Genomic DNA, 27,758 nt, shown 5'->3' with positions numbered 1-27,758 from the left:
AGAGAAGACCAACAAAGATGCATAAACCAACTAGGCAACAGCATAGCGCGCACCCACACCTCTCTCGCCCGTCGCCAGAGAGGAAGCGCCGAAGAGCGCGCCGAGGTCCAGGCTGTGGTGGGAGACGGGTCCACACCAACCCAAGCGAGCTGCAGAGGATTCAGCTCCGCTACAGAGCAAAGGCACAGGGGGCTCATTCCCGAAGGGTGAGGATGCACTGATGCACCCTAGCCCGTCTGCTGCAGGGGCGCGCGGGACCGGACGCGGGACGGGGGCACCCGGACGGGGAGCCCCGCCGCGCACACCCCTCACCTGGCAGAAGCACCGCTGCGCTGCTGTCTCCGGGGGCTGCTGCCCGCTGTGGCCCGAGCCGAGCAGCCACACGGAGCCCAGAAGGCCGATCAGAAAGCCCCAGCAGCGGCCCATAGCCGCTCCGTCCGCTAGTCGCCCTGCACCTCGGGAGTCCCCAGCACTTGGGCGCAGGCCGCGCGTCCGCAGATGAAGCCCGCGCGCGCCGGCCCCCGGCGGGGCCCCGCCTCCCAGGCCCGCCCTCCGCTCTCCCACCTCTCCGCAACCTCCACCTCCCGACGGAGCCTGCGGACGTGCCACGGCGCCCGCGCCGGCCGCCCGGGGCCTCGGGCAGCTTCCTTCCCGGCGCGTGAGGCTGACGCACTGCCCGCTTCCCGGTTCCGCCCCGCCCCGCCCGGCGCGGCGCGCCCGTCCCCGGCCTGGAGATGCGACCCCACGCGGCCGCCCCCCGCCCCTGAGAGGGAGTCAGGGTCCTCCCAGCTCCCAGAGCTGGAGCGAAAGCCGGAGGGGTCTGTGTTTTCCTGCAGGGCCCCGCCCCACACCACGCATTCCGGGCCGGTCCTTCCGTATTTCAATACAAGGAAATGAAACCGTAAGAATTACGTGTTCTCCGTGTCGCTAGCAGCCTTAAAGCTAAAAGGGGTATTAGTAATAATCTCGATAGGTCAACACATGTATTTTAGATTTTCTAGTATTCACATCAAAAAACCAAACAGAAACTGAAGTTAATTTTAATAATATGGTTTCTTTAACCCCATATGTGCAAAATATTTCAGAATATACTCGAAATTAAGTTACAAATTTTTTTCCTTTTTTTAATCTTTAAAATCTGTTGTATATTTTATATAAGCTAGTCACATTTCATAGTCAAAAATAGCAAGTGGCTGCTGCATCTGACAGCACAGGTGGAGACTACCCTCTCATTTTATGGGAGAAAACAAGACGCCAAGAAGTGAGATGGGAGCATAGGAAAAAAGCCAGGTAGTCAGATTCCCAGCCATGGGACTCATTTATCAGTTTTTTTGTTTTTATTTTCAAGTTGAAGCTGGAAAGCTTTCTAACATCGTAGAAATTAAAATATTTCAAATTACCTGGGGTTTTTTGTTAAGTTTTTTTTTTTAACCATCATTTAATGAAGTAGCTTAGGATATCGTAGGCCCCAAATAGGTTATCACTCCTATTTTCTAGCTGAGAAAAATAGGCATAGGAAGAATAAAATGTTATTCAAAACCACATGGTATGGTAGAGGTGAGACTCCAACTCAGGTATTTCTTATTTTAAAGCTCATAGCCTATGCTCTGTCCAGCATTTGTAAGCAACTGACATAATAAAAACATCACTAACTATCCGAGATCCTGGTGGGCCTGAGAAGCTTTGATTCTAATATCTAAAACGTGTATTTTACATATTGTACATATTAACACAACCATCTTCTTTACCTGGAAAGTTCTTCTTGATTATATAGATGCTACTTACCTCTTTAGGGCCAGACCCAGCTCACTCACTCCCTTTTCTATGTGGTCTTCCGGATTTTCCTCTTCACCCAGTTCCAGGCTCTGAATAAGCTTCAATTCAATAAACTTACTCTATACCAGACTGAGCTTGACATTAGAAATAGAAAGATGTATAAGGTCCACTCGCTGCGTGTGGAGGGACATCCCATGGAAGTTCATATGTAATCTTTTATGAAATTTTCTACTTCATGTTTTCACCACTGAAGTGTAATCTTTTTAAACTCCTCAAGCAGGGATTATGTCTCAAATATGTCTGTGACTCCCAGAGATCTTAACAAAGAGCTTCTCTTTGCACATGTCTATAAAATGAATATTTTTCAGATGGTCACAGTATTCATATCTGAAGATTAGGCCATCAAAAATTTGAGACACAATCTGAAAAAGAGGAAACTACATGAATAAAGCCTAAAATTGCAAAAGAAAACAATCTGAACATGAATCAGCTCTGGATTTCACCTTGATGCAATAGCCTATAATTTGGGAGATCTTAAAAGTGTCAGTGTTCCCAGGAGGAAAGTTCTATTCCATAAAACTTATGCCCAGAACAAATTTCTAGCAAACTTATGAGCAGAAGCAATCACCATATAAGACAATTTTTTTACTTAATTATTTTCATTTTTGGTTTTATTGAGATATAATTGGCAAAAACGTAAGATATTTAATATGTACATTGTGGTGATTTGAATACATATGGAAAACTATTCCCTCCATTGAGTGAATTACACATGCATCATCTCACATATTTACCCTTTTCTCTCTCATTGAGAATGTTTACATTCAACTCTCTTAGCAAATTTCAATTATACACTACCATGTTATCAACTACAGTCACCATGTTTACATTATATCCTCAGACCTTATCATCTTATAATTGAAAGTCTATATCCTTTTACCAACCTCTCCCTATTTCCTCTTCACCCCAGCCCCTGGCAATCACTTTTCTATTCTGTTTCAATCATTTTGACTTTTTTTTCTTTTACTTTACATATAAGTGATACCATGCAGTATTTGTAGTCCTCTGTCTGGCTTATTTCATTTAGCATAATGCCCTCACAACCCATGCATGTTGTAGCAAAAGGCAGAATTTCCTTCTTCTTCATGGCTGAACAATAGTCCATTTATATATGTATGCCACCCCCTTTATCCATTTATTCATTGACAGACACTTAGGTTGTTTCCATACTTAGGCAATTGTGAATAATACTGCAGTGAACATGTACAGATATCTCTTCAATATAATGGTTTCATTTTCTTTGGATATATACCCAGAAGTGAGATTGCTGGATCTTACTTTATTGTCTTGATAATTACAATTTTTCCTTTCAAACTTGTAAGGGATTTTAGAAGTTGTAAAATACATGTGATGTAAATATCACTGACATTTCTCTAAGAATCTTTCAATTTGGTCCTTTATGTGAGTTTACTTCCTCAACTCTTCCTGCTCTGGCAATCATCTCAAGTAGGTTAGGGCTGATGAAATAGTGACTAGTCATTCAGTAACTATTTAAGGAGCACCCACAGGGTATATAGTTCAACCTTTGATTTCTGAAAGTTCAGCCTCCCATCTATCATAACTTTACTAAATAACATGACGTTTTTTACAGATGAACAAGGTTACAACCTTGTTATTCTAATACTAGTGGCTATAAAAATAACCTGACTTAAATTTAAGATACACAGCATTTCTTGGTGGAATTCTGATTACTGTGCAAACAACAGCTATTACTATATTTTTAATGACCAAAGCAGGAAATGGCTTTAGCCCAGTTTCTCAAAATGGAACATGGAGATTTCTGTGAGAAGCTTCTCAGTACCTAAACTGGCATTGAATAGACTCAAAAGGAAATAATTTAAAGGAAAAAATAATTTGGTCAAGGAACAGGGGCATTATGACACACAAGAGGAAGAAAGGCTAAGTTAAAAACCTAAAGGTTTTATGCTAATATCTGACTAAATCTATTTATCTAATTAATACTCATTGAACATAAATGTGCAGATGGTACCTTGCTAGACTTTTCTCTCAAGGTATGTAAGATCATTTGATCTGAGGAGGAATGCCACCTAAGCTCTGTCTTCACCTTCTTTACCTCATGTGGCTGAAAGAGCAAACTACATTTAGTAACTGATGTCACTTCTTAATTTCCCATTTACACCTTAACCCACTGTGCCTTCTGGTTTCCAATTCCACCCTCCTCCTCCCCTCCTCTTTACCTGACGTTCTTGTTGCCACATCCAATTATCATTTTTCCTGAACCTTCTGCTGCATTTTGGCAATGCTGATTCCTCCCTCTTTCAGCTCAATTTCCTATGCACCAAACACTCCAAATTCTCATATACTTCTCTCATATTGTCTATCTCCTCCATGCCCACTTCTAAGATGTGAGTGTTTCACAGGAGTCTATCCTTTGGTCAGTGCTCTTCATCACCTATACTCTCCCTTGGAGAAATGCCCAATCTCATGATTTTAAGTACCTCCTCTATGCTTATGACTCCAAAATCTATTCTTCCAGTTCAGATCTCTCCCTTGAGCGTCAAGATCCAACTGCATATTGGACATGTCCATCTGGTTTTCTCAGAAACATTTGGTCATAACCACCATCCATATCCAGACACCTAGAAAGCAGGAAGCCATCCTCAGTTTCTCCCTCTTTTCAGTTCTCATGACCTATTGATAAACCAAATCCTGCCAGTTCTTGTCTTTACTCCCCCCTCCCCATCTCTATGACCAGGGACTTATTTTCAACCCATATCATCACTCATGTGATTTATTGCCACATTTCCTTAACTGATCACCCAGGCACTAGGCTTCTACCCCTCAAAAAAAGCCTCCAGACTAGCCCGACTTCTCAAAATGTAAATCTGACCACATCACACTTCTGTTGAAAATCTTCCAATGCTCTCATTTGTCTGACAAATCAAACTTGAGATTTTCGCCATAACATTCAAGGTCCTTATGATCTGGCCCCACCTATTTCAGCTTCATCTCCAACACCTCTCAACCTTGTTGTCAGTTAAATGCTAAAAATTCCTTATATAGACCTTGTTTCCAGCCTGCAAGTCTTTGTTCACCCTGTTTCCACTCCTGAAATGTTTTCTCTCCTGTTCCACACCTATCACCCTCACTTCACCTGGCTGACTCCCTTAAGATTCAGCTCAAGCAACTGCTACTTCTGTGAAGTCCTTCTCCCTACCCCCTCCTCTGTGGTTGCTTTAGGGCTCTCCTGTTTGGTCCCGTAAGTCATATAATTGTGCTTATGAGATGGAATCAAATATATGTGTAAGTAAAGGTTTTTCCCATTCAATAAATGGGTAGGAAACTTGCCATGGTGGTTTCCGGCTTCCCAGCACTTAGCATTATGTATGTGCTTCATGAGATGACTTCTGAGTTAGTTAATGAAGGTACGAATAAATTAACTAATGAACTTGAGAAGATAATAGCATGAGATGTCAGAGGGCAACATGTGGTTATGATTTAAATAAGCCCTATAGGCTCAGAGGCAAAGCAAACATTTTGGGTAGAGGAGATGAAGACAGAACAGAATTGGAGAGAGTTCACAAAAGAGAACATTCACAAAAGATACGGATATGGGAAAACTGATGATAAAGTAGAGGCTCAATTACTAGTTGATTCATTAAGAAAAAGAAAAGAAACATCTAAATTTCATTTAGAAACATTTCAAGATCAGGATTATGTAGTTAAGAAACAAGAGTAGCTATAAACCCAGGGACTGTAGATTCAGCACAAGCCAGGGAAAGGGGGAGAGTTCTGAAATGAAAAAAAGTGGTTTAAGTGAAGTCCCTCCATGCTGAATGTTAAACCTTCTCCCCCATAACCGGCAGATCACCTGTAACACGGCCCTGCAAAAACTACAGACCATATATAAACACCTGCTCTCCACTTAGCCCTCATGCATGAGCCTCTCCTCTCCCATTCTAAGACGGGATTGGAGAACTCTTCCAGGAATAAGCAACGGCATTAAAAACAACAAAACAGCTGGTTTGTCCCACTCACGCACTCAGAAATCTACTATCTTTTTATTTTAGTGCCTCACTCACTCTATGATCAGAAAACTGTGGTCCACCAGATTGCTAAGGAAAGCCTCCAACATGAAATAGAAAGACCAAAACAAATAGGAAAAAAGGAATTTTGACAAAACAAAGAGGGAAGTAAGAGAGCAAAACAGAAAACCATAATCAATATTGTCAAAGAAGGAACAACTGGGACAGGAAAGAGTTCTTGGAAACCACACATATGACTAAATAAGTTTAAACAGAAAAATTAAACATTGAGGAAATCTTCTAGGTAGTGGAATAAAAAGACATGTAGAAATACATGAGAAGAAATAGAAAAAATAGAGGATTAACTTAAGGAGAACAAAGACTGACTAATAAGAATACCACTAAGAAAAAATATAAAAACAGGAGAGGAAATCATTTTAGAAGTTGTTCAAGAATACAGCCAAAATTGAAGGATGGCTATCTAGATTGATAGGGCACATTGCATGCCCAGTTCAGTGGACAGAAGAATGCCCCTATCAGTGTAAAACTGTCAGAAAAACAAAAAACCTGGTCCCTTACAAAGAATTCAGAATCAGAAGGGAGCTATAAAAGCACTGAAATCTACAGGACAATGAAGCAAGGCCTTCAAAATTCTAAGAGAATTCTAAAGCCAGCTAAACTGTTAATCAAGGCTGAGAATAGAACTAAGATTTTGTTAGATATGAAGAAGACGGTATATCTTTAAATACTTTCTCAGAAATTTACTGAGAAGATATGATCTGACCAAAAGGAATAAACCAAAAATGAGGAGACCTAGATGTCAGGAAAGAGAAGACAGCACACAGAAGAGAAGTTAGAGAAGCTCTCAGAAGAGGCAACTGCCGCAGAGAGCCCAGGTTAGAGCAGGAAGACGGAGGTCTCCAGGAGGGGTGCCTCTAGTAAACAGCAGGACTGGAGAGACACCTGGACTCTGGAGAAACTATTCAGAGGATATTTACAATAGTAGAGTTGGGAAGAAAAAGTGATTAAACAAAACACTAAGCACACTTAAAAAATGAGGCAGTTGTTTAATTCCCAGAAGTTCAAAACAGTTTTGATGTAACTACAGTATGTGGCTTAACTTACATAGCCCCACAATAAGACACATACTTGATAGTTATTTAACCAACACTTGTATATATTGTATGTAGGGAGGATGGAAGTAGGGAAATGGGGAAGCTGGGGTGATCTTTATTTTCCTTATTAGAAAGTCAAAATATAAATCCTAAAATAGATCTATCAAGAAATAGCAGCATAATCTTACTACACTGATGGAGAGTGACTGCAATAGGGTATGGGAGGGGGACTCAATAATAAGGGTGAATGTAATAACCACATTGTTTTTCTTGTGAAACCTTCATAAGAGTGTATATCAATGATACCTTAATAAAAAAAAAGGAATAGCAGCATAAGCATACTATTTGGAAACATGGAGGTAAATATAGAAGAAACTTTAAGAACTGGGGAATGGACTAAAGGGTAGATAGGGTGGGTCAGTGGACTCCTCTTTTCAGTTAAGACTGGAAGTACTTAAAAAAAAGAGACTATGTATAATTTTGATTAAAGAAGAGTGTTTCCCAGAAGCCTAGGAATTCTGACTTCTGTTCCTACCTCAACATCTTACTGCTTAGCCATAGACACATTCAATTAAGCACATTCTGTGGTATTTGGGGGTAGATATCTGGGATGACAAATTTCTAAAAACTTGAGTATGGTGGCTGATGTGTGAACAAAAGTACTTGCCACTTACCTCTTAGTACTGCTTCCTGATTTCTCTCTAGAAAAATATCTGTTTCTGTCCGATTATCTACCACTGTGTAACAAATTACCACAAAACTTACTGACCTAAACTAACAAACGTATATCATCTCATGATTTTTGTGGCCTGGCAATTCAGAAAGAGCTGAACTGGGTTGTGTCACTCAGTCTCTCATGATGTTGTGAACAAGACTAGAGCTTTAGGCATCTGAAGGCTGGCCTAAGGTCGGAGGCTCTGCTTCTAAGTTGTCTCACTCTCATGGATGGATGCTGGCAGGAGGCCTCAGTTCCTGTGGGCCTCTCCATACATCTGCTGATGTATCCTCCTAGCATAATAGCTAGCTTGCCCCAGAGGGAGTGATCTAAGGAAAAATACGGAGGGAGCCCTAATGTATTTTACCACCTGGTCTCCGCAGTTGTTTGTAGTCACTTTCATTTTATTCCACTGGTCCAGAGCAAGTTGCTAGATTCAGGGGAGAGGAATTAGGCTCAACTTCTTGACATGGGAAATATAAAATAATTTGTATATTTATTTTAAAACCACAACACCCATCAATGTTAAATTATAGGTAAGTAGATTAGAAGACTATCCTTAAATGATATTTTGAAGATCTAATCATCACTGTTTGTTATGCTTTTTAAGGACCACCCCCCCACCCAAACTAAGATATGTCCTATCTTCTCACCTCTCTTCTTTTTTACTCTATGGTATGTTAAGTTCCTTGAGTACTGGTGACATTTCTTAGTCTTTTTGTATCTCTGCTTACCTATCATAGTGTTTGACATATTCACATATTCATATATATCTATATCTATATCTATAGATATATATATATAAAACCACTCTCTGGGAATACAATAATAAGTAGGAAATAGTCACAATCTTTGTTTCCTGGAGTGTGTAAGTCTATTGGGGGAAAAAGACACTAAACATTTTATCACACTTATGAATGTTTAATTACAAATTAAGCTACATTTTCTTATGAGGAGGAATACAGTCCTATAGATGCATATAAAAAAGGAACAAGGTACAGGCATGGGAAAAAATAGAATAGGAGATTCATCTGAAGTTGGATTTTGCTAATGGGTGAGAGAAAAAAACAAGGGTCACAAGAGTTTAAAATATTGGTGTATTATGTAACACACTAGTAACTGCTCATAAATATTTATTTAGTTGAACCAAACTGAATTATCTTTTTTCTCTGCCTCTACATCTTTTCTTAACTTCTTGATGTCAGAAGCAGTATGTTTTTGAATGGGCGGACTAGTTAGACAAGAATAGTTGCAGCTGAGTGGGAGAAGGGACTATTCCTGCTCAGTCCATCTTCCTTGTTCATTGTCTACTGCAATTCCCAGTTATATTTAAAAAGACAATAATAAGATTTTTTTCCTAGTAACTTTGAAGACATTTTTTATGTGACTTTTGGTAATATAATTCACATATATTTACACTTTATATGTATATATGGGCTATGCCTCTTTAAATTCAGATGTGCAGGATTACTGGATAAGAGGAGTCTATTTGGGGAATTTGATTCTATTGAATAACCATAAATTCTCCCTAGGAGCAATGCTGGGAAGGCATAAGCAATAAGGACCTGTACAGCAAAAATTGAGGTCATTACTACCTTTAGATAAATAATTTAAAATAACACTATTAAGTGCTCACTATATGCCATACATTGTGTTAATAGCTATAAGCACACTGTCTTATTTAATAGTCATGACATGATATGAGATAGGTACAATTATTATACTTATTTTATAAAGATTAATGTCAGCACAAAAATCTGAAAGACAGTTTATTAGACTTCAAGTTCCTGAGTCACTCTATTACATCATCTTTATCTTGTATCCTACATCTCTACAACCACCCTCTTCTGGCCTCATTGGTCTCTCTCACTGGCCTCCTTTCTATTCCTAGAAGTGAGCCAAGCTCTTTTCACTTCAGGATCTTTGCACTTGCTGTTTGCTCCGTTTGGAAAGTTCCTCTCCAGCTTGTTCCATTATCTCAAATATCCGTTTAAAATTAGTTCCCTTCACCGAGGCGTCTCTGGGGACTACCAGAATAACAGCGCCTGCTTTACTCAGCCCAACCTGCAGGGGTCGGTGTGGCCGGAGGCCTCCTTCACTGCACGCCAGCACCCGAGGCCGACCGAGACAAAAAAGTGGGTAAAGAGGGTAGGGAGGCGGGGCCAACCGGAAGGGGCGGGGCCTCCCGCTACCAAGCCCTTCCAGGGGGTGCTCTCCTCCTTCGCCCCGCCCCTCGCCCCGCCCGGGCGGCCATGGCCATTCCCAGCATCCCCTATGAGAGACGGCTTCTCATCATGGCGGACCCTAGAGATAAGGCACTTCAGGACTACCGCAAGAAGCTGCTGGAGCACAAGGAGATCGACGGCCGTCTCAAGGAGTGTGAGTGCACTTTTCTTTCCACATAATCTTGTGCCTAGACCCGCTTCCGTCTTTGACAAAGCGGAGGCCTTTGGCTGAGCCCGGCGTCCAAGCCCCGGGGATGGGAAGGCCTCGGTCCAGGGACGAGGCGCTTTGTCATCCGGCCCTGAGCTTGGGAAGCAGAGCCTCTTCGGATGTGAAAGAGGCCCGGCCCGCTCCAGGTGACAGAGAGAACTAAAGTCTAAAAAACTGTCTTTCAGATTGCTGTGCTGACTTTAATCTCAAAATCTTTGTAAAATGAGCGTTGTAATTGTACTTATGATGTCATGACTATTAAATAAGATAGTGTGCTTAGAGCTATTAATATAATGTCAGTTCTGAATTGTAAGTGGAAGAGCACTAGAGGAGTGGGGAAGAAGTGGGCCAGGGATGTTTCCTAGGTTGGGGTGCAAGGGAGGGCAGTGTTAGTGGAGTCCCGGGACCCGGAGAGGGGAAGAGACTGGAGTCAAGGAAGCTCAAGCAAAAGGTGAGACTCGGGGAGCTGGCGTGTTAGTGGAGTGGAAAGCTGGAGACGAGCTTAGAGGAATCCATCGGATCATAGCAACTCTCCTCGTCTTTACTCGTGTTTTGGGTTGTACTCTGTCAGGCACGCAAGTTTCCTTTGCCTCCTGAGCTAAAAGAGCCCTTACAGTTTTTCATAGTGCACCTTCACTGAAAATCCTAAATGGCTTAATTAAATGAAGGAAGACCATACTATATACTTCTGTGGAGCATTGCACCTGTTGACCTTATTTAGGGTAGAAAGCCAGAGTAATAATCCATGTGGGTAGGTGAAGAGGTAAGGGAGGGTCTGTCTCTTATAATTGGGATTTGTAGTTACGAATCTGGAAGTCTCGGTGTCAGTATCTGTTAAGAATGTAATAGAATGTTAAAAATGTCCTTAAAACAAGTGAGTGTTGCCGATCAAGAAAATAGAAAAAGGTGCTTTCTCTGTAACATTTTTTAAAAAATATGTTACCTACAAACGGCATTATTTCCTTTGTGGTTTGATAGTGTATGTAAAGTGAATAGACTTAATAAGTAAAATGAGACTTAGTGACTTAAACTCAGTAAGTTATTGTTTATTTAAAAATGTTCAAATTATATTATTTCAGTAAGGGAACAATTAAAAGAACTTACCAAACAGTATGAAAAGTCTGAAAATGATCTGAAGGCCCTACAAAGTGTTGGGCAGGTAGGTAATGAAGTTTGGGAATAGGGGGTAATGGTAATTTGCGTTGTTTTTTAGTTGTTGGCACAAAGTAATGCTTTTTTTTTCTTTCTTAGATTGTGGGTGAAGTACTTAAGCAATTAACTGAAGAAAAATGTAAGTGGATTAGATCATTAATTAGTAAAGAAAAAAAGTGGACTCTCCTCCCTACCACCACCAACTTTTGAAGTGCTATTATTTTAATGACAGTATGAATGTAGATGATACTCTTGCATAGACTAAGTTTTCTTTATACTGTCGTCTTCTTGGAAGACAAGAATAAAACAATCTGCCATCAGTTTGGGTATATTTATCTTTTACTTTCTATGTTTCAATTTGTTCTTTCATTTTCTTCTTCTAGTCATTGTTAAAGCTACAAATGGACCAAGATATGTTGTGGGTTGTCGTCGACAGGTAACACTTTACATTTGCATAGCACTTTATAGTTGACAAAAGCACTTTGACATGTTTTTTAATTCTTGGGTAAGCAGGTCAAGGATTATGCCCAAACTCCCACAGGTGATTTGTTCAGACACAGGTAATTATTAGGAAAGCCTAAACTCAAACCATGGGCTTCGACTCCTGGTATTTTCTACTTTTGCTATATTGAATTATCTCAGTCAGCTTATACATCTTAGAAATCAAAGAATTTGATTTTTAGAACTAGAAAACATCTCAGATCATTTTATTTTAAGGTCTTTTTTGCAGAGTACTTGAAAGTATTAACTCTGTCAGTTACCTCTATGTTTTGTATTTAAACATTCAGAAATGTGACTTACAGACTTCAGCTTAAGTTGATTTTGTATGAGGTATATTAGAATAGGCAAATTGAAATAACTACAAATTTCATTTTGCATTTGTCAAAATGCCAGCATGTGCTTTGAATCATTTAGTAGACTCTGAAGCCATTTTATGTACTACCCTTTTGTTTAGGAAGTGTCCTTAGAGCAGTCTTACAAATTCATTGAGAGCACTTCCTCTGAATGTTTGTTATATTTGGTTCAGGTTTTAAAACATTGGTACAACGTGGCTGTAGAATGGAATTTAACCCAGGAACTAAATCTGACATTAGGATTTTGCCTACTGTGTAAGTGGGATGACATTTTTCTTAATCAAAATATTGGATACCTCATCTAAGGATTTTTATGCCCCTTTCAGGGCCCTCTGCATTCCAAAAGTTGGCATTTCTAAGATATGGTTGTATGAGGCAAGAGAATATTTGAAAATATTAGAGTGTATATTCCCTGTAGATGTAAATGTTGGGACAGCTTCACATTGATCTCTGTTTAGCTTTTTTTCAAGTACCTCACTAAATCCTAAATTTAGAGCTCTTTGCAAATTTCTGTGAAAAGTCAGTAATTTGTATGATTCTGAAATTGTATTGGCAGGCAGTTTTTTAGATGTGAAAAGTAACTTAATTTTTGGAAAGTAACATAATGAATGTGAGGTTCATCTGTTGGGTAGATTCTCTCTGATTCTAGCCAAATAAGTTACCCTGCCTAAATATGCCAGTAAATTTAATCTTATTCGATGTAATAAATAATGTATATAGCATAGTGTCTGGCATATAGCAAAGGCATGAATGATGGTTGCTAGGGTTTTTGCTTTTTTAACAAAAATCTCATAAGGGGGAAACAGTGCATTTCCCCTTTACCTCATATGATCGAGTAACACATTCTTCCCCAAGGCTATAGGTTTTAAAATAAATCTAATGGCACACCTTCAAAATGATTCCCTTTTCCTTTCCCTAGAATGTTCACTTACAGATTTCTATATAAATGCTTTGGTACCAGTTGCCAAAGTCACTGTGCTGTAGTGCCTGAATCAAAACAATGAGCAAAACTCTGTTAGTGAGCCTTTGAAAATAGAATACTATAGTCTATTCCTTTTTCAAAAACAAGGTCATTGCCACCTCAAACTTTGTGTATTAGTGATTTAACATTTCACACTGAGATTGCATAAAAGGGCACCCTTTTAAGGGGCAGATGGAAATAACTTTGAATTACTACTTTTATAAGCCCTTCTGTTGGCATAGTGTTTATAATCTAATATTAGAGTTCTTTCTGAAGGGAAAAAAATGATTACTCTAAATATTATGTTCTTGTTAGCACATTTTTCCCCTTTTTAAGTGTTTATGTAACACCTTTTTGTTTTAGCTTGACAAAAGTAAGCTGAAGCCAGGAACAAGAGTTGCTTTGGATATGACTACATTAACTATCATGAGGTAGGTTTCTTGTTCTGTTTAGTTTACCTTTTATTTTCACAGACAGAAGATGGATCCAAAATACATATTTCTGAATCTTATATGATTCAGATCACTGAATATATTGCCACTCTTTCCCTTTTACTAATTTCTGATTAATTTAAATGTGTTTTTGTAAGTTCGTCTACAGGTGCTTACATAAATGAGTCATTTACACGCTATCTGTAGACTGAGAGAAAATACACCTTTTAAAAGAAAAATATGTATACCTTGTCATTACAGATATTTGCCAAGAGAGGTGGATCCACTGGTTTACAACATGTCTCATGAAGACCCTGGGAATGTTTCGTACTCTGAGATCGGAGGGCTGTCAGAACAGATTCGGGAATTAAGAGAGGTTAGTAGTACATGCTTTGTTCCCTAAACTGAATAATAAATAGTACTGCCTTTAAGATGCTGAAAGGGAAAAAGTGGATGAAAATTACCTTGTCCAAATAGTGGTTACTGAATATTACACATTTAATGTTCTTGCTGCGAGAAGAATAGCACTGAATTTGTAGCTTTGGAAATTATAAGTATTTGTTAATGTGGTTTTGGAAAAATCCTGCTTCTTTTGTGGTAAAGAAGGGGCAAAATGCCAGGAATAATTGATATAATCCAATACCCTTTCCATCTATGGTTTTATTATAGTAGGTTACTTGGGTCAGAGCACATTTGGATAATATAGATGTAATGTAGTTTTTCTCATAACCTCATTAGTGTTAGCTTCCCACCCTTATAGTATAGTAAATTACCTGTCCCTTAAATATTTTGATAAAGCTGTTTGCTGACATTTAAGAAAAATTTTGGCTTTATGGTGGCTTAAACCATTTAAGCTTTTAGATGAAGAGAATTACCTTGCTTCACAGCACAGATGGCTCCTTAACAATTCTCTTTAAAGCAAATTACATTGCCCTATTGATTTCATCCTAATTTCGGAAGGAGGCATTTAGGAATGAGGGGGTATAGTTGGGATGGCTTACATCATCTGATTTAAGCCCTAAGCCAGTAGCTTTCAGATTTCACATTTTTCTGGAACTCTTATTAAAGGTATAGATGCCAACATCCTCTTCATGTTTTTGATGCAGTAGATTGGGGGTGGGACACAGGAATTAGATTTTAAACAAGCATTATAGGTGATTATGAAACCAAATTGTTTTTTGACCATACTTGAGGAAGCTCTGACCTAAGATAAATAAAAGCCTATCTTTCTCATTTTGTAGTTAATGAAAGGGTAATGCAGGAGGAACAGGTTCCTCATGGAACTGTGCAATCTTGTCTTTTCCAGTGATTTGCTGCATCAGCAATAGTAGCAGAAAGAATTTCTTTTACACATACACAAACACATAAGTACATGCAATAAATACCCTTTTCCATTGGCAGGACACTTCAGAATATTGGTTTGTCAAACTCTTGGCTTGTCTGAATCACACCTCTTGGACACAACTATTCAAAAGAAGTTTATTTCTCAAGTTACTGTTACTATATAGAGTTTTAACTTGGGCAGTCAAACCCTCCATTTTTCTGTTCCCCAGTTTTTCCTTGAATCAGTCTTAACAGGACATTGTGAGCAGAACACCTGGTTCTTTTAAGGCTGCTATGACAAAATATCAACATAAAATTTTATATACCTTTTCTTTTAGTGGCAATTACAGCTTTACAAATTTCCCCATTTTATAGTTATTTTTGGTTGTATTCCCAGTTGCAAAATAGTATAGATCTTTTGTTTTTTGCTTAACTGATTTTTTGTAATTAATATTTTTCATTGAGGAATAATTTACATTAAATCAATTGTACAGATATTAAAGCTACAATTCATATGTGTTTTGACAAATTATATGCCTGTGTAATCATCACTTTAGTCAATTTGGTTTGTTAAAATAACCACACAATTTTTTATTAATTAATTATTTTTAATTACTAAATTTTTTTAAGATTTAAGATCTCAGAAAAATCTATAATGGTTTTCTGTAACATGGAATTCTAGCTCTATTATGAACTATTATGTATATACCTATGTTAATATTTCACCTAAGATATTTGAAAGTATATCGAAGTCTTTACTAACTTTATAAGAAACATGCAACTTCTTTTCTAGGTGATAGAATTACCTCTTACAAACCCAGAATTGTTCCAGCGTGTAGGAATAATACCGCCAAAAGGCTGTTTGTTATATGGACCACCAGGTTGGTATTGAATTATATCTGGCCCACTAAAAATTGAATGGATTAAGGAATAAAAGAATAAGATGGAAATTTACTGTAGGCAATTCCAACCTCTGCTCTGTTCAGAGTGAGGAAGGGATAGTAGATGTGGCTACTGTTCTCTTAGGTATGCTTAGTCCTCTTGTGCCTCACAGGATGTATATCTTAACGTGCCATGTGATTCTACTGCAATGGTCCTGTGTGGTTCACAGACCTCTGGGTGTCCCTGAGACACTTTCAGGGAGTCTTCAAGGTCAGAGCTTACTTTCATAATACTGAGATGTTATTTGCCTTTTTCACTGTTGACATCTGTGCTACTGGTGCAAAAGGAATGTGGGTAGAACTATATAACATGCCATAAATCAGTGAAGTCAGTGGCATAAAAGGGTACTAGCAGTTATTGTGTCCTTGATCGCTCACATTTGCAGTTCAAAAGAAAAAAATGCCAGTGTTGCTTTAAAATGTCTTTGTGAAGGAGTAAAAATTATTTTGATTGGATCTTGATCCTTGAATAATATCTTGTATTCTGTATGATGAAAACTACATATACAGTACAGAGTAAAGTTAACCCTTGAACAACTGGGTTTTTGAACTGTGTGTGTCCACTTATATGTGGATTTTTTTCAATAAATAATGTTGGAAGATTTTTTTTGTAGAAATTTGACAATTTGAAAGACTTCTCTAGCTTTATTGTAAGAATATAGTATATACAACATATACAAAATATGTGTTAATTGACTGTATGTTAGCTGTAAGGCTTCTCGTCAACAGTAGGCTATTATTAGTTAGGTTTTGAGGGAGTCAAAAGTTATACACAGATATTTGACTGTGTAGGAGGTTGGCACCCTTAACCCCAGCATTGCTCAAGGGTCAGCTGTACTTCTGATGCATACTAAATAGGGAGGGTAGTTAGCTCTAGGAAAAGCACTTATGCAATTATTTGAGTTGCCAGCCCTAAATTAGCTGCTTTACACAGAATACCATTTTTACTAGAAAGGATTATTAACAGTCCATTGTTATCAGACTAGTTATTGGCTATCTGACGCACATTTTTTTCAAAAGTGAATGAAGTTAGCCTGTCATGTTAAAGAAAACTGGTACCATCTATAGCCAGTGATAAAATTTGAGATTTCAAGCAAAAATTAAAGTTTTTGAAAACATCTGGCACTATGAGCTTGACAGCTTTCTACTGTGTTAATAGTTAAAAGGCAATATAAGATTGGTGATGACATTAACGTGTGATTTTTTTAAAAATACTGTATAATGAAAAATGCCAACGTGTGGAAGATTTGCATAACTCACTGGACCAATAGTTTATAGGTAACCAATATTTGTTACTATAATATGCATAGGTAAAAGGTCCATTCAGTGTGCAGGTTAGACCAATGGATTTTAATGTAACAAGTGTCCATCATAATCTATTTGTAAATAGGGTTTGATACATTTCTTAAGTATTCAGTGTGCTTAAAATTGTAAGGGATATTTTGAATAAAATTTAAAAATCTTGAGAATAGAAGTGCTGTAGAATTTTAAATGAAAATTCCATTTAGGATGTAGCTTCTATTTTGTAAAGTTTAATATCCACAGGATTCTATTTGTAAAAGGCTTTTGAAAATTTGCTTTGTTTTCCAACTAATTAGGATTAAAATTTTGTCATTCTTCCTAGGTACAGGAAAAACACTCTTGGCACGAGCTGTTGCTAGCCAATTGGATTGCAATTTCTTAAAGGTAAATGGAAATTATTGTTGTAGCTGTTGATATTAAGTTTTATTGAATTGTCTTATGTTGACCTTAATGTTTTTCCTTTAATCAGGTTGTATCTAGTTCTATTGTAGACAAGTACATTGGTGAAAGTGCTCGTTTGATCAGAGAAATGTTTAATTATGCCAGGGACCATCAGCCATGCATCATTTTTATGGATGAAATAGATGCTATTGGTAAGAGTAACACCTTTTAAAATTTGTTTTAAACTTTTCTTGGAAGTTTAAGGAAATTTTTTTAAAAATCTGGAACTCCCTGGCCCTCTTTACCTCTACTTACAGCTTGTGTAATGTAGCAAAATGAATTGGATGTTACTTTAAATAATTCTTAACACAGTTTAACCAATTTTAATAATCTTGGACATTGAGAAAATGAGAAACATTATACCAAAATCAATACTAACTTTGTTAGTATAATTCTTATTATTTTCATCTTAACTCCAGACACTATCATATTCTGATTTTTTAAAGAACAGTTTTGGAGGAAAAGAGTAATGAGTTTCTATATTACTATTTTAGGTGGGCGTCGGTTTTCTGAGGGTACTTCAGCTGACAGAGAGATTCAGAGAACTTTAATGGAGGTAATATTTGGTAAAGGGGGTTTATTAAAAAATCAGTGTTTATTAAATGAAGACGTAAACGTTAGATATTTAAAGATCAAAATATGTGCAATCATTTTAAGTGAAGAATACGCTTATGTATGAAATTTGAAAATACTATAGAAGGAACACATTTCTCTGCCATAATCTGTAGCAAGAAAATTACGACTAGCAAATAATAGAGGTATCTACAGAATTCCATTTGATGTACAGCTGTACTGTTTGCTCTTTTAGCAGCCATGCCATTCAGATATTTAAATTGTGTATTTCTTATTTTGTGGATGTGATCTTGTGCTAGTTTTATTAAGACATTTTATGAATAATGGACATACTAAAGTGGGACAATAAATGAGTTAAAATTATGTATGAGGTTGCTAAAAATCACTGACACTTTCCTCTGTTGCTGAGATGAGAGGAAACTAAAATAGTTTATAATTGAAGAAGATGGATGATGGCATATTAGAAAGCACACAAAGCCTTTCCCCATTTTCCCTTTAACCACTCCAAATGCTGGGAAAGTGTTACCAAGATCCCAAACACATTTTCCGACTTCTGCAAATAGAAGCTAGGTGGCGCAGGTAATGCATGTCAAATTCTGTCTCAGTAGGGGTATTTGAAAATTACTTCTCATAAATTATACTGATCTACTTAGAAGATACACAGTATTTTAAAATTAGTTATAAAGTCTCTTAGAAAACTTATATTAAGGTATTTTTAAATATTGCAGAGACTAGCTTTATTCATGTAACTGACATTCTCTGCTAACATTTTGGGAAAGAAATAGATATGTTGGGCTAGCTATATTTTAAAGAGTTTGTTGGATGCACTTTTATCTTCAACATTTATTCAAGGAAACTTTAGGAATCGAAGGAAATATGTTTAGTGTCTCAGTTTTTCTATGTATCAAAGAATTAGTTGAAAAAATATTTAATGGATTTATTACCAAGTTTGTAGAAAAATCATTATGGCATACCATAGGTTGTTTACATTATATTGTTGTTTTTTTTTTAAGTAATGGTATGAAAAAAATTCAGATGTTGGAAATCAGATCCACATAGTTTAGTTTCATAATTTTTCAATAAATGGAAGCCTTAACATTTATTAAAACTATCTGGTAGCTATAAAAAGGTACACAGTTAAATAATCTAGCTTGGAACTTTGAGGATGGAAAATATATCCCTTTGTTAGAAGAGAGAGAAAAAATAAGATTCCATCAAGTGATCTTTCTGAAGGTCATATATCTATTTATAGGCAAGTATGTTTCATGGTATTAGACATATTATACCATATTTTTTGGTGGTTGGGATGTTTTAAAAATCTGTGATTTTTATTTACAAATATGTTCTTAGTTACTGAATCAAATGGATGGATTTGATACTCTACATAGAGTTAAAATGATCATGGCTACAAATAGACCAGATACATTGGATCCTGCTTTGCTTCGTCCAGGAAGATTAGATAGAAAAATACGTGAGTTAAGGTTCTTTACCTATTGTCCATTTCCCTTTCTCTATGTCCATTTCTCTTCTCATATCTCCCATATCTCTTCACCCCCTTCTTTATTTAAAAAACAAAAAACAGCAAAAAATGTCTGACTGTAAAATAATTTCTTGTAATTTCTTATTTGCAGATATTGATTTACCAAATGAACAAGCAAGATTAGATATACTGAAAATTCATGCAGGTCCCATTACAAAGCATGGTGAAATAGGTAAGGAAATAACCTGTTTTATATATATTTACATTTCTTAAATGAAACAAAATGCTGCTGGATATCACTGATAGTCTTGTCTATCAAATCTGGTTTTAAATTTAGCAAACATGGTAGTCTTAAATTCAGCTGATATTTATTGGTCATCTACTGTATGCTGATAATTGTTCTAAGTGCTGGGGATAGAGCAATGAGCAAAACACATTTCTACCTGAACATATATGTTTTTAAATGGCAGCAGAGAGGGGGAAGCTCAGGGAAGGCCTTCCTAAGAAGGTGATTTTTTAAACAATGACGTGAAAAGGTGAAGGAACTAGATATGTGTGTAGCAAAGGCAACAAATAAGAAGTTGTTGAAGCAGGTGCATAACTGGAACATTTAGGAGCAGAAGAGAGGCCAAAGTGATCTGTGGCAGAGTAAACAGGACAGTAATGGCAAGTGAACTTACAGAAGTAATGGGGACGAGATTGTGTAGAGCTTTATTGAGGCCATTGTGTAGGAACTTTCGCTTTTATATTTACTGATATGGATACTGTTGTGAGGATTGTGAGCAGAAGGATGATATATTTGTTATTTTTAAATTGTATTATAAGAAATTAGAAATACAAGAAAGTAGAGATAAGAGTATAATGAACTTCTAACCTGAAGTACTCATCCCCCAGCTTCAACAGTTAGTAACTCTTGGTCAGTCTGGTTTCATCTGTAATCTCTCCTGCTTCTTCCCTTCCCTCTGTTTTTAAAAAAAGCAATTTCCAGATCTTTTATCATTTCATCTGTAAAGATGTAAAAATTCACTTATGCTCAATAAGATCATTCTGGCTGCATGCAGTGGGACAAGGATAGAAACAAGAAGATTGGTTAGGAGGTTATTTCAGTAATCCAGGCAAAAGATGATGGTGGCTTGGTTAAAGGTGGTAGCAAAAGTCTTTTGAAGTAGTGAGATTTTGGATATATTTTGAAAAAATAGAGCTGACAAGACTTGCTAATGAGTCATATATGGAGTGCAAGCTAAAGAAGAACTGGGGACGACTTAGATTTTCGATTCATGCAGCTGGAAAGATGGAGGTGCCATCAGTTAAAATGGGGGAAGACTGAAAAGATTAGGTATTAAAGCAAGAAGGAGGAATTGATTCTGGATATATGAAATTTGATATGCCAGTTAGATATCCAAATAAATTATGTTGATTAGTAATTCTACATGCACCAGTAGTTCATTTGGGTTGTCTGTGCTGGAGATACAAATGTGGATATTATCAGCAAGAAAATTGTGTTTAAAGTCTTGAGATTAGATGAGATTTCTGAGGAAGTGAATGTGGATAAAAAAAAGATTTAAAAACTGAGCTAATTTCGACATAAAGAAACTGAGATGAAGCACCATCAATGGAGAGTTGAGAATGTATAGTAAAGTTAGGAATTAAACCAGGAGCAGGTGATGTCCTGGAAGGTAAAAAAAGAAATTTGTTATAGAGGAACTAATTACCCATCAAATGCTGACAATGGGCCAGATGAGAAGAGTTCTGAGGGCTGACATTTGGATTTACCAAGTGGAGACCATTGGTGACCTTATGAAAAGAAATTTCTTTGAAGTAGTGGGAAGAAAGCCTACTTCAGATGAGCTTCAGAGAGACTGGGAGGAGAGGTATTGAATTTAGACATCTCTTTCAAGGAGTTCTGCAGCGAAGAGAAGAAGAAACTGAGCTACAGGAGAAATGGAGATGAGGATTTGGGGGAGTTTTCTTTAAGATGGGAAAACTTTGTTTATGCTGATGGGAATGATACAGGGGAGAGAGAGAGAGCAAAATTGAAAACGCACTTTCCTTGAAGAGAGGCTGGCCCTGTTTATGAGTATAGACTTTTCATTTATGAGAATAAGAGGGAAAACAATACCTAGATAATAGTGGTAACAGGTTCTCAAATATGGCAGGAACTTCTTAATGCTTTTGTTTTCTCAAATAAGTAGCACGTTCAGAGTGAAGATGGGGAAGTATTGTAAGAGATGTGAAGACAGGAGAAGTTATAAAATAGTTACCTATGTATAAAAATGAGAGATCGGACTAGGGTAGAGGACAGCAAACCACAGCTTGTGGACCAAATTCTGTCTGCTTCTGTTTTGTTTTGTTTTTTTGGTTCCCAAGTTTTACTCAAGGACTCATAAAAATATTCCAGATAAATGAGTAATATTTTTTGGTGAGATATTTCAAGTATCTTCGGGAAAAACGCACCTCAGAAGTTAGTAATCTTGCTGTTGCCTCTTTCCTCCGAGATTCCCAGCTTTTCCGTTCACTTTGATTCTCTCCTCAAGAAACTACTCAATATTAGCAGCATCCATGATTCCATCTTCTACATTGTGGGTGCAGTCAAGAGTAAACCTCAGAACCTGCTTCTTTTTTTGCCACTCTTAACCACAAGCTTTTTCATGGGTGCCATGGTATCTGCATAGGCACAAAGGGAGCTGGGCACACTACTCACATGCAGAGAGCCCCTATTTGCCTCAGTTTTTGTGAGTAAAGTTTTGTTATTACACAACGACTTCCCTTCATTTATATATTGTCTGTGACTGCTTTCCCACTACAAGAGCAGAAATGAGTTCTTTTCACTGAATAGTTTCACATGTGACCTGCAAAGCTTAAAATATTTACTGTCTGGCCTGTTACAGAAAGTTTTCAGACTCCTGGACTAGGGGACTCTAGTGTAATTGCCAGGTAGCTTTAAAAACCCTTAAGAAGTATGTGGTCCAGTATAATTACAAGTAGTTGATTATCACCTCCCATTTTCTCATTGCTGATGTAAAAGAGTTTTGAGCTGGAAAAACTGAACTGAACTGAACTAAGGAAGTCAACTTGCACATTTCTCCCAGCACTCTTGCTAGGTGCCAGGTATTCTACTAACCTTAGGAATCCCTGTTCTCAGGCTTACATGGATTTGAACCTGAATGGAGACTTATTAATGAATAGCTGTATGATTTCAAATAGAGATTGCCATACTCTGGATTACTTCACAAAGGGTGTGTCATTAGAGTTATTCACACTATAATAGTTTATGCTGTCTCGTATTTCTCTCCCTATGCTTTATCAAGTCTACAAGTACTGCTCCAAACCATCAGTTCTCCATTTCAAGTCTCATGCAGATAGAAAGGTCACTTTACTATTGTTATCATGGGTCTGATACCATGCCACTTGGAGCTTGCACAGAAACCAGAAAAACTAGCTAATGCTTGCTGTAACATTAAAAATTCCAAATGATGAAATGATGTCTGATGGCTATTTTTGGTATATTTTGTATATTTGGTTTCTGTGACCAAATCCCATTGTGATTAGTTGATTTTGAATGTTCCAGGCATATTCAAATTAAAGATTTGGTTACAGTTATAAGTCAGCTTGACAGATATCTTAAGTTTATATGTGCAAAACTTTCACTGTGTAGAAACAGGTTAAGGTGCTTTCAGATCTTGATATTTCTTGGTTTTAAAATTTTAGAAGTATGTTTATTTCTGCTTAATGCTGGTTTATTTAACAAAAGTACAGTTTTTGGTTGTTAATAGTGTAGAATGTTAACAGAGATTATGTCTAACTGATCAAATTTAAAGCAAATTTTTTAGTTAAATTTTACCTATGGACATAATCAAGAAAAGGTTTGATTTCTTTTTTTTTTTTTACTAAATTTTAGTATTTTTTTCCTAAACAGATTATGAAGCAATTGTGAAGCTGTCAGATGGATTTAATGGAGCAGACCTGAGAAATGTTTGTACTGAAGCAGGTAAGGTTTTAAAGTACTGTTTTTACTATTCATTTTGATTTTTTAAATTTCCTGACATGTTTGGGTTTGTCCAAAAATAGGACTTTGCAAGGATTTGGGTGCTTGTTTTTTTGGGAGTTGGTTCTAAGTAGCAGGAGAGAATATGGCAAGTGAGATGGAAAGACAGAAAGCTATTAGAGTGGTGCACCATTGACGTAGCTAATGTAGACGGGATTTGATTCTGATGGGACCACAGAGAAACATACAGAATGCCTTTCAGAATTACCTGGCTGAAATATGGGAAACTGTAGTATTTATTTACCAGCTCTCATTCCACGTTGGATGAGATTTGCCTTGGGGATGTTAACTCCTTTGTACATCTGGATGCCTTAGGGCAGAATGTGAATGGTATGGATGTGATAGCATACTGGCTTCCTGAAGTTAAGTCTGGGACTATACAACTGTCTGCCACACCTCTGGTTGAAATCAGGCTGTGCCAGAGGTATCTGCTGCAAAATGGATGACATGTTTGCTGATATTAGTCTGTCAGCAATAAGCTTTGGAAGATGAATTTATGAATGTTGTGATCATGCAACTTGTGTAAGATGTAATAGTTTCTAAATAGAATTTTCTCTGGATTGTGTGATCCTATTTTATTTCTGATACCAAGTGGCTCTTAAACCCTCTATGGAGTCCTTTAGTCTTTGTCTTCCACACATACTCTTAAAATTGAAAAAATTAATTTCTATAGTAATTTTTATAGTTACTGATGAACATTTGCAGATGAGCAGTTATTTTGAGTAATACAAAATGTGATTTCCTCTTACTTTCATATCACCTTTAGCTTTATTTTAATATTTTTTATAAATTCAACAGCATTTAAAGAGGCTGCTCAGATGTGGCTTCTCCATAGGAGTGTCTTCATAAGGTACACTGTGACTCAGTGTTGGGATCAAAGATATGTAGGTCTGGAAACTCTGAGCACAAATCAGAGTAAATTGTGCTCACAAAGACTTACTAATAAACAAAAATATTCAGAGGTAAACTTACTGTTTCTTGAACTACTCAGAGTAACTTATGAGATTCTCTTCCCAAAATCTGCAGTGGACCAAAGTATTAGAAGATTGCTTTGGTGCAGTTGGACTCCAAACAAAAGCAGTGTCATATCTTAAAGGATGAGATAATTATGACATTCTGTCTTTTTTCATTCTTTTCAGTTTTATTGAGAAATAATTGACATATATCACTGTATAAATTTAAGGCATACAACATGATTGTTTGATTAACATATATTGTGAAATGATTACAATAGGTTCAGCTAACATCCATCTTCTCATGGATACCGTAAAAACAAAAAAGGAAATTTTTTTCTCCTTGTAATGAGAAGTCTTAGGATTTACTCTCTTAACAACTATTCCTGTGTATCATACAGCAGTGTTGGCTGTAGTCATCATGTTGCAGTTATATCTCTAGTACTCATTTATTTTATAGCTGGAAGTTTGTACCTCACATACTCATAAAAACTTACTAGCTTTTTCCAATAAAGAGCTATAACTTCTGTGTGGATTAAAATTTTAACTTTTTAACTAGGTAGGACACTCATGTCTGGAGATAGACTGAAGTTCTCCATTTTTCTTTTTATTAGACTTCAATTCTTTTTTGTTAACATATCTTTAAGTTAAAATACACTTGATTCAGTTATAGTTGTCTTTCAAATGCTGAGATTATCCTTTTTCTATTAGCGTATATCTCTCTCAACAATGATTTGGAAGTAGTCATATACACAAAGCTTGGAAAAATAACTATTTTAGTTGTGCCTTCTAAACAGGTTTTCAAACTATTAAAAAACAGTCACTTCCATTCATCTGATTTCTGAGGACAATATAAACTGGCTATTTCTAAGACTCCTTATATAGAAATCTTAAAAGGGAAGATAGGAAGTAACCCTTGGAATCTTCTATGCCAACCCACTCATTTTAAGTAAGTAAAAATTCAGTATAGACAGATTCTCATGAAAATATTGGTAGGATACATTTAATTAGTAGATAGTGATAATTTACCATCTTTAGTTTATCATGAAGTTAGGATTGTTTCAAAATCTGGGACCCATGTCCAGGACACAACTCATGTTAAAAAAGACAGAACTTCTACCCATTTGTCAAGTAGTATTTGACAAGTAACTTGTCAAAAACTTGAAAGAAAAAACTGAATTGTGATACTTGAATGTGAAAGTCATATAAAAATGACAGTTTGTACATAAATAAGGTGAATTTTAATATGTGAATACTGGCACTGAGTTTTGTCAAAGCCTACTGTTGGCTCTCTTTAATTCCTATTCTCTAAGCTTTGGTTATTAATAAGGAAAGGCTATCAGAACTACTGGAGGTGTTTTTCCAAACCACACATGTGTTCCCTCCTTCCAGGGAATTGCCTATAGGGTTAAACTGCTGCTTAAAATGTACATGTTTTGTTGATAGTTGGGTTTTGTTTTTTTCAAGATGCTTTTGAATACAGGGGCTGGGTGAGCTGGATTTTAAATATCCAGATAGTTGTCTCATTGTGTTCTAGCTCTTGGTTTGGAAAATAATGCTCACTATAGCTATGGAAGTTAATTGAACAATGATAATGCTTTTTAACAAATTAGAACTACTGGTATAGAAGTAGAAAATCTAGGCTTCTTCACATTTACTCTATACAATTACATTATTTAATTTTTAATTTTATTGAGATAAAATTAACAAATAACCTATTCAGGGGTACAGCATAATGATTCAATATTATATACATTGCATCACTACAGTAAGTCTAGTTAACTTCCATCACCACACATAATTACAAAAATTTTTTTCCTTGTGATGAGAACTTCTAAGATCTACTCTCAGCAACTTTCAAATATATATATATAATATGGTATTATTAAGTATAGTTATATGCTGCACATCCCAGGACTTTGTAATTGGAAGTTTGTACCTTTTGACTACTTTCATCCATTTTGGTCACCCTTCTTAGTTTTCTTGTCATAAAAAAATATTTCACATATTATATAAGACAGTCATGTTGTTTTATTTTCCACAGGTATGTTTGCAATTCGTGCTGATCATGATTTTGTAGTACAGGAAGACTTCATGAAAGCAGTCAGAAAAGTGGCTGATTCTAAGAAGCTAGAGTCTAAATTGGACTACAAACCTGTATAATTTACTGTAAGGTGTTTTGATGGCTGCATGATAATGACTTCATGTAAAAATAAAATTAAGGAAAATAATGTATATATTGGCAATGATCTCATTAAAAGAGTATGAATAAAAATAAGTATAAATAACACTATAAAAATTAGTTCAGTAATTCTTTTAAAATTGGTACAGAAGAAATTTGTATGTTTGTGTTGCATTTATTGCAGCAGAAGTTATAAAAGAAGAGTATGTTGGAGCTCTTCATATTTGCTGTGTGAACATTTTGTAAAACATTGAAAGTGGTTTGAGATAACAGTACAAGAGAGCATTTCTTATGACTTATTTTAAATCATTTGTTTTCTTCATCCGAAAAAGTTGAATAAAATCTGTTTGATTTGATATATTATTTGATATTGAATACATATATTATTCATTCTTGTCTTTTTTAAGAATACATTTACTATGGCCCTTTAGGTTCTTTAGTAAATAAACTATTTAAAAACCAAGATGAAGTTATATTAGATGGTAAGCTTTTGGATTTTAGTTTAAAACAGTACCCATTATGTACTCTTAAATACTCTTAAGCTCTTATGAATACCTTGTTATGTATAACATAGATTATGTGTGTACGTCTCTGTATATTCCTCCTTTGTGATAGTTAGATTGGTACATGCACCTCCATAACCTTCTTTTAGATTATGATTAAACTAGTATTTGCTAATAAATTGACTTGGTTTTCTTGATTGATGTGAGATCATAGTTCCCTTTCGAAAATGTCACTGTCTGGACCTTCTTCCCAGAAAAATTCACACATATGTACACACAGTTTTGTGGATGCTGAGACTTTAAGGAGATTTAATATTTACCAAGCTCACTTGAGGACTGTATAGGTATTTATGGATACCAGGCCAAGAATGTCTGATGTAGGGGATGTTGATGTCAGAAATTTTCAAAACAAAGTTGTTCCCTATACACAATTCTTATATCATGTGGCAATTAAAGCTTTAACAAAATCATCATTGGGTATCAATGTAGAGTATCTTATTGTTAAAGGTGCTGTTAAACAGGGAACTTAAGT

General features: G+C 36.5%; 3 protein-coding genes across 6 annotated transcripts in view; 2 read left to right on the top strand and 1 right to left on the bottom strand.

Moving 5' to 3' along the window:
• ERO1A (endoplasmic reticulum oxidoreductase 1 alpha) overlaps positions 1-565 on the bottom strand; it is a 42,336-nt gene extending 41,771 nt beyond the window's left edge. For both annotated transcript variants that reach the window (XM_036917938.2, XM_057488457.1), the window contains exon 1: positions 313-565. In XM_036917938.2, coding sequence (XP_036773833.1) covers positions 313-426 — 114 coding nt within the window. In that variant the 5' untranslated portion in view covers positions 427-565. The remainder of the gene's footprint in view (positions 1-312) is intronic.
• On the top strand, positions 499-9,815 carry LOC130679512 (sterile alpha motif domain-containing protein 1-like). The gene is made up of 2 exons (XM_057488459.1): positions 499-818; positions 9,711-9,815. The coding sequence occupies exons 1-2, from the start codon at positions 499-501 to the stop codon at positions 9,793-9,795; spliced, it is 405 nt and encodes a 134-aa protein (XP_057344442.1). The 3' UTR covers positions 9,796-9,815.
• Positions 9,770-27,405, top strand: PSMC6 (proteasome 26S subunit, ATPase 6). 3 transcript variants are annotated; one of them, XM_036917989.2, is made up of 14 exons: positions 9,770-10,031; positions 11,165-11,244; positions 11,337-11,376; positions 11,621-11,673; positions 13,416-13,483; positions 13,745-13,859; positions 15,600-15,687; positions 17,372-17,433; positions 17,519-17,642; positions 17,985-18,046; positions 19,414-19,534; positions 19,695-19,775; positions 23,460-23,531; positions 26,586-27,405. In XM_036917989.2, the coding sequence occupies exons 1-14, from the start codon at positions 9,905-9,907 to the stop codon at positions 26,702-26,704; spliced, it is 1,212 nt and encodes a 403-aa protein (XP_036773884.1). In that variant the 5' UTR covers positions 9,770-9,904; the 3' UTR covers positions 26,705-27,405. The 3 variants fall into 3 exon arrangements, with proteins under 3 accessions (XP_036773884.1, XP_036773893.1, XP_036773904.1); XM_036917998.2 differs by lacking the exon at positions 9,770-10,031 and adding an exon at positions 10,058-10,231; XM_036918009.2 differs by lacking the exons at positions 9,770-10,031; positions 11,165-11,244; positions 11,337-11,376; positions 11,621-11,673 and adding an exon at positions 12,030-12,346.
• The last annotated feature ends 353 nt before the right edge of the window (positions 27,406-27,758 follow it).

This window comes from Manis pentadactyla, chromosome 11 (genome assembly GCF_030020395.1).
Source record: "Manis pentadactyla isolate mManPen7 chromosome 11, mManPen7.hap1, whole genome shotgun sequence".
In the NCBI taxonomy this organism is placed as follows: Eukaryota; Metazoa; Chordata; class Mammalia; order Pholidota; family Manidae; genus Manis; species Manis pentadactyla.
The sequence above is the reverse complement of the archived record's forward strand: the minus strand, read 5'-3'. Positions and strand labels throughout refer to the sequence as shown.